General features: G+C 41.7%; 1 protein-coding gene across 1 annotated transcript in view; it reads right to left on the reverse strand.

Annotated features, from left to right (window-relative positions):
* Positions 1 to 2,100: 2,100 nt before the first annotated feature.
* Positions 2,101 to 16,250, reverse strand: part of LOC134649734 (bone morphogenetic protein 1-like) — a 139,076-nt gene continuing 124,926 nt past the window's right edge. Inside the window, exons 10-23 of the mRNA XM_063504565.1 lie at positions 10,081 to 10,284; positions 9,801 to 9,913; positions 9,231 to 9,379; positions 8,394 to 8,599; positions 7,758 to 7,930; positions 7,202 to 7,330; positions 5,878 to 6,104; positions 5,175 to 5,289; positions 4,746 to 4,926; positions 3,914 to 4,164; positions 3,050 to 3,264; positions 2,678 to 2,771; positions 2,298 to 2,416; positions 2,101 to 2,206 (exon numbers count right to left, since the gene is read on the reverse strand). Coding sequence (XP_063360635.1) covers positions 2,101 to 2,206; positions 2,298 to 2,416; positions 2,678 to 2,771; positions 3,050 to 3,264; positions 3,914 to 4,164; positions 4,746 to 4,926; positions 5,175 to 5,289; positions 5,878 to 6,104; positions 7,202 to 7,330; positions 7,758 to 7,930; positions 8,394 to 8,599; positions 9,231 to 9,379; positions 9,801 to 9,913; positions 10,081 to 10,284 — 2,282 coding nt within the window. The remainder of the gene's footprint in view (positions 2,207 to 2,297; positions 2,417 to 2,677; positions 2,772 to 3,049; positions 3,265 to 3,913; positions 4,165 to 4,745; positions 4,927 to 5,174; positions 5,290 to 5,877; positions 6,105 to 7,201; positions 7,331 to 7,757; positions 7,931 to 8,393; positions 8,600 to 9,230; positions 9,380 to 9,800; positions 9,914 to 10,080; positions 10,285 to 16,250) is intronic.

The following is a 16,250-nucleotide window of genomic DNA, read 5'->3' on the forward strand; positions in this document are numbered from 1 at the left end:
TTGAAGCAGTTAATAATCCATACTAACTGCAAAGGATAATGCATCTTGGGGTTTACTGATATTACAATTGCATTTACCAAATAATAATTAAAAGTCTACATTTAGAACAGTTGGCATTATTTAGCTCAGTTAGATTAAAGTTAATCATTGAGTATTTTTGGTAACAACTTATCATAAAATTAAGTAGGTATATATAGTTCAATTAAACTATGAATGAAATTGTAATTACTTATTTACATTTTGTTCAGTCGCAAATCAACATGAGATTCATCAACCGCAACTCTCTGATATTCTATGCAAAGCAATATTTCGACTGATTTGAATACCTACATGATGGCAGTTTGAGTTTATGTTTAACTTATCGTGAAACTGATTTATACAGCCCGCCCGGTCATGCAACTCAAACAAACGGAACTATGAAACTTCTCTGCCGAATGGCGTTCATCAGTCCGTTAACTATGGCTGGTGCGGCTATCCATAAGTCCAGAAGGCCTACTGCGAAAACCGAAAATGAAAATTCCGTTATCTGCCTCTCTATCGCACAAAAGGAAGAGCAATAGAGAGGCAGATAACGAATTTCGATTAGTATCCTTTTTCGCGGGTAGGCCCTCTGATGTGTGGTATAGTTTGTAGCTTTCTAGTAGAGCCCGAAGGCTTATCCTATTGTCTATTGTTCAGTAAAACCGCACGTGCTACTTACCTGCAAAAAAGGGTCCTAATTATTCTATTTGGCACCTGAGCGCGGGCTAGTCCAACGCTCAAAAAACCAGTGTAGGTGCGCCCTCCGATAACGCGCCTTTGTTACGCATCTCGATGACACATTTTAGACTGGTTCTGTAGCGTTCGACTCGCCGGCACTCAGTAACCGAAGTACCGATTTTTTATGCAGGTGGTTGTGGCACGTGGCACGAGCGGTTTTACTTAACAATAGACAATAGGATTAGCCTTCGGGGTCTATTAGAAAGCTACAAACTATAGTATCCTTTTTCGCGGGTAGGCCCTCTGATGTGTGGTATATTGGTGTGTTTAGAGTTTCTCGGTGTTGCGGGGGAAGGTGCGCGGGCGGCGGTGGCGCGGGTGGCGCGGCAGCGGCCAGCGTCACGTGGGCCGCCGCACGAACCTGGAAGTTATTTATTTTATTTATATTTATTTATTTAGAAGTTTAATTCAGGCAACAAGGCCCACAAAGCTTAAAACTAAACACTAGTTATTTAGTCGATAAAACGGCGTGGCTCCGTTGCATCGGCTGCTCCTGTGTCGGATTCGGCAGTTTAACCATGATGACTACCTTTGTTTGACAATTTTAGACAACTAAGTGAGTAGTTGGTTTATTAGCTTTTTTAAAAGTACGGAAGATTTGCCCTGGCCTTGAAGCCTCGAGTCTATAATCTCGACCGAGGCTAAACTCATGACAGCATGACACTACAGTTTGGACTATATTCTGTGTGGAGTGGCAGGAGTGTGGATTTGACAGAGCCAAGTGGCGGGAAAAAGGGGAGGCCTTTGCCGAGCAGTGGGACACACTATATAATAAGCTAATAAAAAAAAAGACGCAGATGGCATCTGTTTAATGCCATGCTAGTAAGAGGTTGCTTACCTATAACCTCATATTCTTCGCATTCTGAATTACCTTCTCCGCTCCATACATCAGGTTTTATCGCCTGTTACGACTCCGGAATTCCATCTCTTTTTAGCGACTTGCTTGAGAGAGAATGGCAGCTGATGTTACCTGGGTGTCGGCGCGCGTAATCCCCTCCTCCCCACAACCAGCGGCGGCATCCGTTCGTCCTCCTCCTCATCTTCACCTTCAGAACTATCTTCCCCGCTCCATAAATCAGGTTCTATCGCCTGTTACTACCCCGACATTCCATCTCTTTTTATTATTGACTTGCTTGAGAGAGAATGGCAGCTGATGTTACCTGGGTGTCGGCGCGCGTAATCCCCTTCTTCCCACCACCAGCGGCGGCATCCGTTCGTCCTCCTCCTCATCTTCACCTTCCGAACTATCTTCCCCGCTCCATAAATCAGGTTCTATCGCCTGTTACTACCCCGACATTCCATCTCTTTTTATTATTGACTTGCTTGAGAGAGAATGGCAGCTTATGATGTTACCTGGGTGTCGGCGCGCGTAATCCCCTCCCCCACCACCAGCGGCGACTTCCGTTCGTCCTCCTCCTCATCTTCACCTTCCGAACTATCTTTCCCGCTCCATACATCAGGTTTTATCGCCTGTTACTACCCCGAAATTCCATCTCATTTTAGCGACTTGCTTGAGAGAGAATGGCAGCTGATCTTACCTGGGTGTCGGCGCGCGTAATCCCCTCCTTCCCACCACCAGCGGCGGCATCCGTTCGTCCTCCTCCTCATCTTCACCTTCCGAACTATCTTCCCCGCTCCATAAATCAGGTTCTATCGCCTGTTACGACTCCGGAATTCCATCTCTTTTTAGCGACTTGCTTGAGAGAGAATGGCAGCTGATGTTACCTGGGTGTCGGCGCGCGTAATCCCCTCCTCCCCACAACCAGCGGCGGCATCCGTTCGTCCTCCTCCTCATCTTCACCTTCAGAACTATCTTCCCCGCTCCATAAATCAGGTTCTATCGCCTGTTACTACCCCGACATTCCATCTCTTTTTATTATTGACTTGCTTGAGAGAGAATGGCAGCTTATGATGTTACCTGGGTGTCGGCGCGCGTAATCCCCTCCCCCACCACCAGCGGCGACTTCCGTTCGTCCTCCTCCTCATCTTCACCTTCCGAACTATCTTTCCCGCTCCATACATCAGGTTTTATCGCCTGTTACTACCCCGAAATTCCATCTCTTTTTAGCGACTTGCTTGAGAGAGAATGGCAGCTTATGTTACCTGGGTGTCGGCGCGCGTAATCCCCTTCTTCCCACAACCAGCGGCGGCATCCGTTCGTCCTCCTCCTCATCTTCACCTTCCGAACTATCTTTCCCGCTCCATACATCAGGTTTTATCGCCTGTTACTACCCCGAAATTCCATCTCTTTTTAGCGACTTGCTTGAGAGAGAATGGCAGCTTATGTTACCTGGGTGTCGGCGCGCGTAATCCCCTTCTTCCCACCACCAGCGGCGGCATCCGTTCGTCCTCCTCCTCATCTTCACCTTCCGAACTATCTTCCCCGCTCCATACATCAGGTTTTATGGCCTGGTAGGACGCGGAGAAGCCCTTGAAGACGATGGAGTCGTCAGTGCGGAAGCGGACGAGGAGGGCCTCTGTAGTGGAGATTAGCTCTTGAGGCATCTGTCAAGAGATAAAATAAACTGTTTATTTAGTTAAGTAGTGGGGAGACACTCCTGGCTTCGGGCAAACTCGGCTCCGTTCGGCTCAGCATTGCTCCGAGCAATTATTAGGGTTGACACAACTTGACGTTCCTTTGCGTGCACGACCACAAATAAGATAATGGCTTGAATTTTGACAACCCTAAATAGCCGAAAGGGCTAGTGCCGTAAGTTAGAAAGGGATATCATGATTCGACCCTGAACCGCTGTCAAACTTCGGTTTTGTAGGAAGTGTCCTTTCTGTACGGTAGTACTCTAGCTATTACTTATTCTGTGGTTTAAGTATTAGTTTACATTGTACAGGTTTGGTAGGTACTGACTTTGTAGCATAATGGCGCTGCGAGGCAAAGACTGCCTTGCTACTAAAAGCGAATGTCGGGCTTCATCCTACTTTATGGCATAACGCCACAGGCACACAGTCCAGCGGCGGTAGCACGGTCGTAATATTTTTATCGCTTGTCACCATGCCTGTCACGTTCTAACAGGCGATAAAAATGGAACCATGCTGCGCCATCAGGATCGCACGAAGTGTGACGAATTTGCCTGATTTTGCGGCACGAAGGCACCGCAGGACATAAATAGTGGCGTAATAAAAATGTACCTATACTCACCACAGTCCCGCAGAACTTCCCATAATCCCCTGCACTCCCCTCATACCCCCCAAAGATCTGCACATAATCGTATCCGCAGTGCGACTCCGGCTCTAACTCAAAAGTGAGGAAGGTGAGTTTGACGAAGTGTCCGAGCGGCGCCACGATGTTCCAGTCACAGTCGGCGCGGGACTCGTACGAGTCGTCCCCGTAGCGAGCGTGCGAGTACAGGTGCTTTACTGACTCTGTGGCGGAGAGGTAGCCGCCACACGCTGAAACGTAATTCTGTTGTTTAAGTATGTAATTGTAAGAAGCGCTGGTGGCCTCAGCGTGTGACTTGCAATCCGGAGGTCGCAGGCTCAAACTCCGGCTCGTACCAATGAGTATTTCGGAGCTTATGTACGAAATATCATTTGATATTTACCAGTCGCTTTTCGGTGAAGGAAAACATCGCGGAGAAACCGGACTAATCCCAATAAGGCCTAGTTTATCCTCCGGATTGGAAGGTCAGATGGCAGTCGCTTTCGTAAAAACTAGTGCCTACGCCAATTCCTGGAATTGGTTGCCAAGCGAACCCCAGGCTCCCATGAGCCGTGGCAAAAATGCCGGGAAGCCAGGAAGATGATGATGAAGTATATAATTGTTATCTCCGAAAAGTAAGAAATAGGTGGATGAGGTAAAGAGTCGATTTGAAAAGGAATGAAAGGTGACAGGGGTATGGAAGATACGACAAGGGCGGATGATGAATAGTTGTTTGCACTTACAACGACAAAAGCGTGCCAAGGTCTGATGGAATTCTATTGAGAAATCAGTCCAATCTTCGAACAAACTAGTGTATGATTAAATATCTTACCAGTGGAATGCGTAGCCAAGAATCCCTTCCTTTGCACAGACACGTCGGATTTGAACACGACGTACATCTGGTTCTGCGAGGCCACGACAGGGTGTGGTAGCTTGCCGCCGCAGAAACGACCGAGGGTCTTCTCGTCGGCTGATGCGCCGTCATAGATGGTTACGTGGTCGTAGGCGCATTCCTGCAGATTTTTTACTGTCTTAATTTTCAATTAAGCAAACCCAAATACTCGTAATGCCATTTAGGCGTACGAAAGGTAGACAAAAGTCCCGCGATGTGAAATAGACCAAACCATCTCTTATAATGTGGGACATAGACTTTCTCTCATGATGTAAGATGGCTTGGTCTATGTTAAACGCGAGAGAACGTTGAAGGCTGGTGGTAATAGTGATACCTTCAGTGAAAGCAATTGATTTGAATAATGAATACCTGATGTGGTTCCAACTCAAAGACGTTGAAAATCAGTTTGACCCGGTGTCCAGGGGTTGTTGAGAACTGCCACACACAGTCCTTCCTCGATGGATACAGATCGGGATAGTTCGGGCTGAAAATAAATTACATACCTACATCAAACTCAAATAGGCAAGAACAATTCGACAAGTAAGGTCAAGGAATTTGGTACAGCGGCTTTCATTTCGATCCCTACTGTTACAAAGTACGAAGTGGCAGATAAGTCAAATTCCTTGACTGTGCCAATAAAGGTCTGAACGTTGCCATGAACATAATCTGGCTGGCTTTAACTAATATGTCAAGGTGTCCCCTCCAGTACCAGTACGAGTAGAAGGTTCATTTGAAATTTGCATCTGTTAGTTTCGCAGTGTCTGTTCGCGAGTTTTATTTTAAGCGATCCATTTGAGGAAATCCAGTGTACCGTACCGACAGGACTAATATCATTAATGTTTGACAGGTAGGTTGGTAGGAGCAGTTTGTATGGGAAAACAAAATTGTTTGTATTTACTCTCTTTCTCTGAATTTTTCAATATTTTCTCACAGTTTAAACCTTTCTTGGATTTCTACAAATAATTCAATACCAATTATTAACCAAATCGGTTCAGCCGTTTTCGAGTTTTAGCGAGACAAACAGCATTTCATTTCATCATCATTCATTCCTAAGCTGTTCTCAGATTCTCACCTGACAATAGTCCCATGCGGCTGCGTGACGTCATGCTTGCACCCGCCCTCCTTGCAGTCCTGCTTATTCGGATGCAAGGTAAATCCACTTCGGCAAGCACATTCATAGCCTCCCAACGTGTTGTGGCACTCGTGCTGGCAGCCGCCATTGTTTTCAGCACATTCGTCGACGTCGATGTAGTAGGCCGCTGCGAAGCCGAAGCGGTGGACTGACGCGTCGGAGGTGAACTAGAATTGTTATTAACAATAAATAATTTTGAAGTCGGGACAATGCTTTTGACCTTTCAATGGTTATTTATGGTTGGATTTTCCGAAGAGGAATTTGTTGAGTATCCTGATGATGCCGAATTTCTAATGATTATGAAATTTTACAGGAGGTACCTATGCTATTGTCATATTATTTGCACGATTCTGCTGTTCAATTATGAGACGCTACTTTTGCTCTGATTATGAAATATAAAGTGAAGGTTATTAAACAAAAGAAAGACAAAGACCGCGAAAGAGTAGGTCTAAAAGCGGAACATGGGCTTCGAAGTAGTAGCTGTCGATGGAACTGGTTTAAATGATATATCGAGAGAGAGATAGAGAGAGAGAAGGAGAAGAGTGTAGTTCTTTATACATTTACTGGTAAATAAAAAATATACAGGGAGTCCCAAGAAGTAGTGATATACTGAAGCTGGGAGGTAGAGGACCTAGAGGGCTATCTGAATCACCCCCATGTATGTTCCGCGATTTTTCGTATTTTCGGAGTTATGATTTTTTTTTTAATTTTTCACCTATCGCCGAGTACGATGAGATTTTTATTTATGGTGACGTGAATTATTGCAGTAGATGCTTGATTTTTTTTGTGTGCTACGCTGATAGATAGGCCAATTCAGTATGGTAACATTTACTATCGTTAGATCTTTGAATGGAATTAAAAAAAAAATTAATAACAAGAAAGATAAAATTACCCAGTGTTCACAACTTCAAGGGCGCTTAGAAAAATAAAACATACTGGGTAATTTTATCTTTCTTGGCATTAATTTTTTTTTAATTCGCTTCAGAGATCTGACGATAGTAAATGTTACCATACTGAATTGGCCTATCTATCAGCTTAGCACACAAAAAAAATCAAGCATCTACCGCAATAATTCACGTCACCATAAATAAAAATCTCATCGTACTCGGCGATAGGTGAAAAATTAAAAAAAATCATAACTCCGAAAATACGAAAAATCGCGGAACATACATGGGGGTGATTCAGATAGCCCTCTAGGTCCTCTACCTCCCAGCTTCAGTATATCACTACTTCTTGGGACACCCTGTATATATATTGGACTAACCTGAACTCTTAGCACGTTTCCATCAGAGGTAACAGGAGGCGGCAGTTGAGAGCCGCAAAAGGCACCATGCCGCCGTAACTTTTCAGCACTCAGGCGAGAGTGCACCGTCACGCTATCGTATTCGCATTCCTGGAACAAATAACCAAAAATACTATGCAAGACTGTAGAAACAATAAGATCCATAAATAGAAGAAGGCAAGTATATATAGGTCTTGCAGCATAAGAATGCTCCAGGTATGTTTTTATTTAACTTTATGAATTGTCCCCTTTCTTTACAAGAAACCGTAAATTAAATATTTGTTTTAAATGCAACGTTGGTGGTAAACCCACATAAAGCTTAACTAGTAAGTGGTCATCGTAGCCTATGGACAGTATGGACGTCTGTAAGTCACATGTCTAAATTCTACATATATGTTTCCATTTAGAAGATACTGCACCCTACCCATATTGCATGTAGAGAAATCTACAACACTTCTTTCCGCAGCCGTAGCATTCGCGACAGAAAATTTCTCAAAATGTACCATTCAGGTTTTAGGGCTTATCTCTTTCAGCTTACCTGTTGATACATATTGTTCCCCTCTAGATCAAAATGCGTAAAGTTGAGAGTGATCCTATGCTGCAGTGGAGCCACAATCTCCCACAAGCAATTCTTGGATGGCGGGTACAGGTCGGGGAAAGACGGGGATGTGATGGTGCCGTTGGGAGCGTCCAGGACTCCACCGCAGGCGTCTGGAAGATAAATAATTAGTGTAATTTAAGACCCTAGTAACATACTTCAACAGTCCTTATTAATGAGACCTCACGGTAACTAATAACTAAGTAAGTAAGTCTGTGGGACGAGGTCGTTGATTGCTAGAACGGTTCTCCAACTCAAAATGACGAAACTAGTTATGGAGCACTCAATACCTGGAAATTCGTCGTCGAAAGGGTTGAAACTGAAATGAAAATGAGAAGTCATATCTGTCGCACAGGGATGACGATCGATGTAGTCACTGATGAATGCTCTGTGTTGAAGCGTTGTGTAGTGTTGTCGATTGGGATTGTAACGATGGAAATCCACGAGCCAGTTGGTCGAAGAAGAAGGCATAGCTAACTTGGCACAGAATCGTCGCAGCGAGAACAACTTTAAAATCCATGAAAGAGTCATTCAGTAAACCAAACAATGATCTAGATTTACAATACTAATACTTACTTTCACACTTCTTCCCATCAGAATGCAGCTCGTAGCCAATATCACAAGCGCACTCGTACCCACCCAGCGTGTTGACACACGAGTGGCTGCAGCCGTGGTCGATGATGGAACACTCGTCGAATTCCTTCATGAAGGTGGCGGAGAACCCGGCCTTCTGCACTGAGCTGTCTGACTCGAAGATTACTAGGAGTTTGTTGGACGTGGATCTAGAAATAAAAATGTTTGGGGCTCATTGTATTAGCACGGGCAAGTTTCCGCAACTGCGGGTGCAGCATGGATGCATTTTCATTTATCGTATATCACTATGCCCTTCACTTTCGCACTTACATAAACTTGTTAGAACGTGATAGGCATGGTGACAAGTGACGACGACTGGCTGACTGGCGCCTATTTGCGTGAAGGGAGTGGGGGCTCCGATGTTGAGTGGGACCTGGGGTGATCTCACGGAGATCCGTGATGTTTTAGATACAAGAAGCTCACTCTTTTTAATCCCCGACGCAAAAAGTGGGATATCATAAATGGGTGGTTCTTAGTTGTTTGGTGAAAATAAAACCAGTGTTCTCATCTCTCATTGGAACTAGTGGCAGGATCTCAGGCAATCCTGAAGCTAATTTGTTATAAATTTTACCTCTTGATCCATGTATTCTAATCTATTACTTGTCACGAAGCAAAAAGGCAGTGCCGTAAAGCATATACCAGTACCATAATTTAGAATTGAATGAGCTTTCCAATTATTGTTACGGATGTTACACGTAATTCACGTAGCAGTATTATGACCTGACAAAATCCGAGATGCATTGTGCCTACAGTTCTACATATATATTTTCGAATACAAACCTGATATCAGGAGGAATCTTGTGCCCACAGAACACTCCAATAAGCGGGCTGTCCATGGAGTGTCCATCGCGCACTTTCACCTTGTCGTAGGAACAGGTGTCGTGGTTCTCCACTTCGAACGAGTGGAAACGGAGGGCCACTTGGTAATCCTGGAATATGAATATTGTATTACAGACGCGTCATCAGCCCGACCCCTGTTCGCCACGGGCACATTACACCTGCCAGGCCTGTGGTCGTGTTTGCCGCTCCCGTATGCTTACACAGCCACGAAAAACGTTGTCGCCCTACCTGACACTGCTTGTATAGTCTGTAATAGACTCAAAGGCCAATGATGATTAGAGACGCGAAGACAATAAGATAATATCGGATACTAATAAGATACGAGTAAAGGCACTTCTACCCTAATTGGTTATGTGATTCGTACGTAGACAGCTTAGGTAATCCAGACGTCCATTGGGGTGTTCAGTTCCGTTATGTGGGGTGTTCAGTGGGGTGTAGGGAGTACTAAGTCCTACAGTAGATGAGAGCAGAGACTCATATTTGAGGGATCTCCCACTATAAATCGCTTACTTCAGGCACAGATAGCTTCCAGATGCATAGTTTGTTGGGCTGATAATCGTCCGGGTAGTTCGGGGACTCAAGATGGCCGCTGCTGTCCACCTCGATGTCACCGCCACACACCGCTGCAAATTAATGAAAAAACAGACTCTAGTAATCTGGCAAACGTTAATCTCTCACTTCCTCCTTCTAAAGAAAGTCTTTTATTCTCCAAGAAACAAGATGATTGGTAAAAGAAAATTAAGAGGTTATCATGAATCCACAAACAAACTATCAGGTGTTTGCTTCTTACCTTCATAATGCGCCTTAAATCCTTTAAACGGCTTAGGCCTAAGCCCCGGCTGGTATACCACAGTCAGCCTAGACCCCGTAGACCTCATCATGGGACCCTTCCCGGAGCCACATATACGCCCCAAGACTGGCGCATTCGGCATGTAACCATCCCTGATCTCCACCCATTCGGAGCGGCACTCTTCGGATTTGTGGATGTCGATTTCTGTAAAGAACCAGAATATTTTGTGTAAACTTTGTACTTTTATTCAGTAAGCAATGGAAACTATTCTATCGTTACGCGCAAAACTGAAATCATAATTATTACGATCAAGTTCAAATAATAGCACAGGGGTACAGGCAGGGCACGTTGTAGGTCGGTAGCTTTGGGTATTAGTTTAGGTACGTCTTGTGCACTGAAATCATCGCAAACCGAAGAAGATACCATCACCTACCGCACTTGCAATGACTTGGAAAACGGTTATAATGCGACAATTTTCAATCCTACATTGGCTTACAGATACACAGTCATGATATATTAGAAACTAACCGTTACACCAAAAGTATTAAATTACAGTAGAGCGAACGTGAATTATTATAATTCAGAGAAACAGCCTGTAACACGATATTCTGAATAGATTCCCCACACAAAGCCATGGCCATCAGCTAGTGTTACAGCAGGTACATTATTCTATTCAGCAGACAACAGTGATTTATCGTTTCCAATGACCGACTTCGGGAGCGGTATAAAAGTGACCGTAAATTCATTAATTCAGAGAATACATTTGGAGGGGTGAATAATTGTGCGCCCAGAGAGCTTTGGCAGATGCAGAAAAAACAGATATATAGGGTTTTTAACCCTTAGCCAAATCTTGGGAGGAGGAACAATTTTGACTTTTTTAAGAAGTTTGGCTCTTTCAATCAGCTAAGATATATGAAACAGCCAAATTTTGTTTTCACTATTTCGGGCTTGGTCCTATAGTAAAAGTTACTCGCTAGTACATGTTATCGATCGCATAATCCAATATGACTGACTTATATTACACTAGCGACCCGCCCCGGTTTCGCACGGGTTAACAAAATATATGTAAATCTTCCTCTTGAATCACTCTATCTATTAAAAAGAAACCGCATCAAAATCAGTTGCGTAGTTTTAAAGATCTAAGCATACAGACAGACAGACAGACTGACAGCGGGAAGCGACTTTGTTTTATACTATGTAGTGATTACATATACCGATTCGCGACTGGTAAATATAATATTCGTACATACGAGTAAGTTCCGAAAAACTCATTGTTTGTACAGCAAAGCTGTTTATTTACCAAAAACCAGTTAAGTGCGAGTCGGACTCGCGTTCCAAGGGTTCCGTACATTAAGTACCCAATTTTAATTATGTATTTTTTTTATGTGGAACGTGAATGAAATGTCTTTAAAAAACCCGTAGGGGTCGAATCAAAAACTAAGTAATTAAGTCCGACTCACGCTTGACTGCACGTTTCTAATAGGTTTTCCTGTCATCTATAGGTAAATAACTATATTGTGTATTTTTTTCTAAATTTTAGACCCAGTAGTTTCGGAGATAAAGGGTCAATAGTCGGACAAACAGACAGACGAATGAGTGATCCTTTAAGGGTTCCGTTTTTTCCTTTTGAGGTACGGAACCCTAAAAATGAGGCAAAATCATTACCATTTGCAACAACAGGTCATCCGTACCGAATTTCCTCAATGTTCATTGAGCACTGTGACGTCACTAACAAAAGCTGTGTCGCGCAGATTTATAGCTTTTCCAATTGTGTCCTTTGTGTCGGTCGCCATTGTAACTTCACAAATAAAATTCTGTGAATTTATGCGTAAATATGCGGACTGATGCTTGTACAGATATAAAACCGCTGAAATGAGTATTGTCTGAATAGAATAAGAATGTAAGTACTTATTGGCTTCGACAGGTGATTTTTCGGGTTCCGTACCTCAAAAGGAAAACGAAACCCTTATAGGATCACTCGTGCGTCTGTCTGTCTGTCTGTCCGACCATTCTCCCCCTTTATCTCCGAAGCTACTGGGTCTAAAATTTTGAAAAAAAATACAAAGTAGTTCTTTACCTATAGATGACAGGAAAACCTATAGTCATACCTGGTCAAGCAGATCTTGTCAGTAGAAAAAGGCGGCAAATTTGAAATTCTTCTTTATCGCTCGAATAAGCAAGAGTGACAGAGAGGTCAGATAACAATTTCGACTCTATCGTTTGCGGTAGACCCTTAGATAGTGACTTATTGTGGGAGTGGCGCCCCCTACGCAGAGTTTCGCGTAATATTCCCTATTGCTGCCGCAAATATCAAAAGCCAGTCGGCAGTAATCTCGAGCTGCAATACCGCTGCAGTAATGCAGCCGACTGCACTGCGCACATGCACGTGCAAGTCTATGCACACGCATATTGCACAGGCCTTTATGAACAACAGCCCAGTAAACTTATATCGACCGGGATATGCACCGTGATTACCTTTTGTATTGTTTTTGAGCTCCCGATGTTCTCAAAAACAATACAAACGGTAATCACGGTTCATATCCCGGTCGATATAAGTCTAGTGAAACTAACCGTGAATCATTCAAAACTGTTAACAGCCCAGTAATTTGCATAATGTGAAAATTTATACGATTGGATTTAATTGAATGTCCAACACAACAATAATTCATTACGTATTTATATCCACTAAAAGAAGTAACAATCCAAGTAGTGCAATTAGAAATGAAAACAATAATCTGTTAAATGTCGACGAGTTTCATGGCGAGTCACTCGGCTATAATAATTGCCAATAACAACATAAACTTTAACAACTTCCTTCTAAAGGATTTCAGTAACTTTATTACTTTATGGCAATTAAAATACAAACAGTTATTAACTCGAAGAGTCTTTTGATCTTTTGAAGAACGTTTTGGCGTGAAACGTTTTTAAAATCGTTCAGAAGGGGTCATCTTGCAAAACCGCGAGATATTATGTACCCAACGAAAAGTCAGTTAGCATTTTTTAGTATTTTTCAAACACGAACGGTGACAGATTGTGTTTGGGTCAAGTCCGTTTGTTTGTTATTGTTTAATCTGAAGTAGACCCTTCTTTTATATATTTTTTAAATATATTAAAATCGCGTACAAGTAAAGGGACCGTTATAGAAAATAAATAAAATAAATATGCTTTCGCGTGGTATTTTTTCTAAGCCGGCAGTTTTTGGAAGGTTGCCAAATTGCAAATTGTGGAGGAGTGCTCGAAAGGGATATACATAGTTAGTTTACCCTCACAAGTAACTAGCAATTAGTAGCTAACAGTGATTGATCGGTAGTTGAAACTTGCCTTTTAGAATAGGTACCTACTTAATTATTAACGTTGAAGTCGTTTTTTTTACAAGGATGCAAAGTTGTTGTTTAATACCTCGTGCTAATATTGATCCCCACACTGCAAAAAATATGATCTATCGAGCACACATTAAAATGATTTCATTAAGATTAACTGCTTTTACAATATCAACAAATGTACGTACGTACTTACGTACGTAACGTACAAACAGTAAACTTTACTGCTTGGTTCGATAGGCTCATACGGAACTGTTTAAAGCATTAAACGTTAATGTTATTTCAATTGTTTTAAACGATTTTTTTTCTCAGTGCAAGCAAGAGAAAGATTATAAAAGTGGAATCTTTAGCGTTGCGAGAGTTTCACAGTTGCGAAAGAAACAAACGTTGCTACCGAGTGAAACATAGTTTTTAGGAAAACTAAACTAAACGCCGACGAGTAAATAAAATTTTCATTGGGGAGGCCAAGAAGAGAGCGCCATTCATTTTCAAGACGAGCGGGCGCAGTATTGTTCTATTTTTATCGCCTGTCAATATGCTCGTCACTTTCGCACTTTGTTAGACCGTGACAGGCATGGTAACAAGCGATAAAAATGCGACCGTGCTACCTCCGAAGGGTGCGTTAAGTAAATTCGCTTAGAGCATTTTTTCTTACCTAGCCAAGACATTTAACCTCCCATAACCTGCCATTCGCAGAAAAAACTTAAGTACTAATATTACACATTGTCCTCCAAATGTTACAGGCAGCAATAACTTTCCACTCGGGCGGGCCGAGGCAATACCAGGACTGTTCCAAGCAAATATACCAGTATAACCAGACCTCCGTAACTCCATAACGAGTCTTCTTTGCCCTGTAAAGTTTAAAAGGGAAGGGATCGGTGGAGGTCAAGGTAAGTTGGTTGGTTAAGCTCGTAAATTTTCCCTGGTCACTACGGTTTAGGTTAGGTTTGTGGTGGCACGGAGTTTAGAGCTATTAATTTGGAGGCTTAAAATATAAGGTTTAGTGGAGACGGTGACCGCGGGTCGATGGGTGCTTGTCAATCTGGTAACTTTGGATTTGTGGATTATGCTAGTTATAAATGATTTACTGTGTATTTTAAATCTAATCGGTTACAGAATCCTATAATATAGAGATAAAATAAACTTTTGCTCTAGACAATTATATAAATAAATCCGATAGGTACTGAGAATTATATAAATAAATCCGATACTAAGAAGTACCTATACCTAAACAGAAAAATGACAAGATTCAGCTAATAATATCTTCAATCCGAATGTTCGTTGCTATTGAGTATTGACTCTTCAATGCTAAATATATAATAAATAAAAGTAACAAATATTAATTTTGAATCACTGTACCTAACTAGTACCTACTAGTTGAGGCTTAAATATAAATATATAAACCCGCACTTATACTATAATTAGCGGTAGGTAAATGTATGTAATAAAAGTAACAACAAGATCGTATAGTAACAACTAAAAAAATAACTACCATAAAATTCCTCAAAAATTCCCTGGGTCTATGCCACACAATGGCATGGCATGGCTTATTTAGTCCAAGTCTCTGTCTTCAAGTATTAATTGTGTTTCCATGTAGGTACATTTATTCTGAGGTTGTGCAATAAATAGGATTTGTATTGTATTGTAATGGCTCGGTAAGTAAAATCTCTACCAAACAGTGGCTGTCCGTATCTTTATACATTTTCAAATAATAGTCCTTTATTCCACGATTAGGAATTAGCTATAACTTATAGACAGACAAAGTTTGCAGCATGTAAAATCTGAACGACGGCAATTTCCACAAAAGTGCCAAGATTAGATCGATATCTCACCCAAATCCATCGTCTAACCATTGTCCTCGTAGTCAGATCGTGCTCGGGCCACTCAACATGAAATTGAGTTGCTCAAGCAGTGGGCAAACTCTTGAGTCGAGACCGCTCTTTTATGGATAACGAGTATATAACGGATATTGCATGGTTATTGTGTGTAATTTCGCTAGATAATCTAGATTGAAACTGTGAATAATGGTTTAAGATTTGCGTTCATCTGAGGCTACTTAACATAATAAGTTATTAAACAAAATAAGCCATTTTTAAATACATCTCGTAACATGAATATACTTAAAGTTATGTTTTCACGAAAATTCTTGTAATACCTACGTGTAAAATTGATGCGTTTTACTTATACCTTTTATGTAATTTATAGACGTTAAATAAATCTACTTATTCATTTTTCTAATATACTTTTACATACATAACTAAATTAAAAATTACTTTTCCCTAAGTATTACATATTACTTACAAAGAATTTGTTTTCTATCACTAACAAAATTGACTTGTAACGAGGGTTGTTAAACCTTTAGAAACTTTGTTGAACGTTCAGAAACTTCATAAACCACATGTAACACGAGCAAACTCCTGCTATATAACCTAATTTAACAATCTACGCTACTTTCACGAAATCTCTTCAGTGTCTTACACAATTTGGAGAACAATGAAAACAGATGGAAATTGGAAGTGATTTTTATGCTCAGTGATATTTCTACTGCCTTACTCACCTACTTTTTAGAACAGTATATTAAGATACTTAATGAAATCTGTTTCCTTGGAAGGGGCTTTAGAATCGGCAAACTGGTTTGACATTACTAGGTATTTCGTCTTGCAGGTTTATCAAACTTAGAACTAAAATGTTTTTGGCAAAATTTCATTGTTACAAGCTTTTTTATCGCTGACTGTACTTTTTTCTAATACTAATACTCAACTAATACTCATCGAGGCAATTCTAAAATCCTCAAACACAATTAGGTTGCGTTGTTTTATCACAGAGTTCCTATGGCCACCTCCTGTCTCC

This window comes from Cydia amplana, chromosome 7 (genome assembly GCF_948474715.1).
Source record: "Cydia amplana chromosome 7, ilCydAmpl1.1, whole genome shotgun sequence".
In the NCBI taxonomy this organism is placed as follows: domain Eukaryota; kingdom Metazoa; phylum Arthropoda; class Insecta; order Lepidoptera; family Tortricidae; genus Cydia; species Cydia amplana.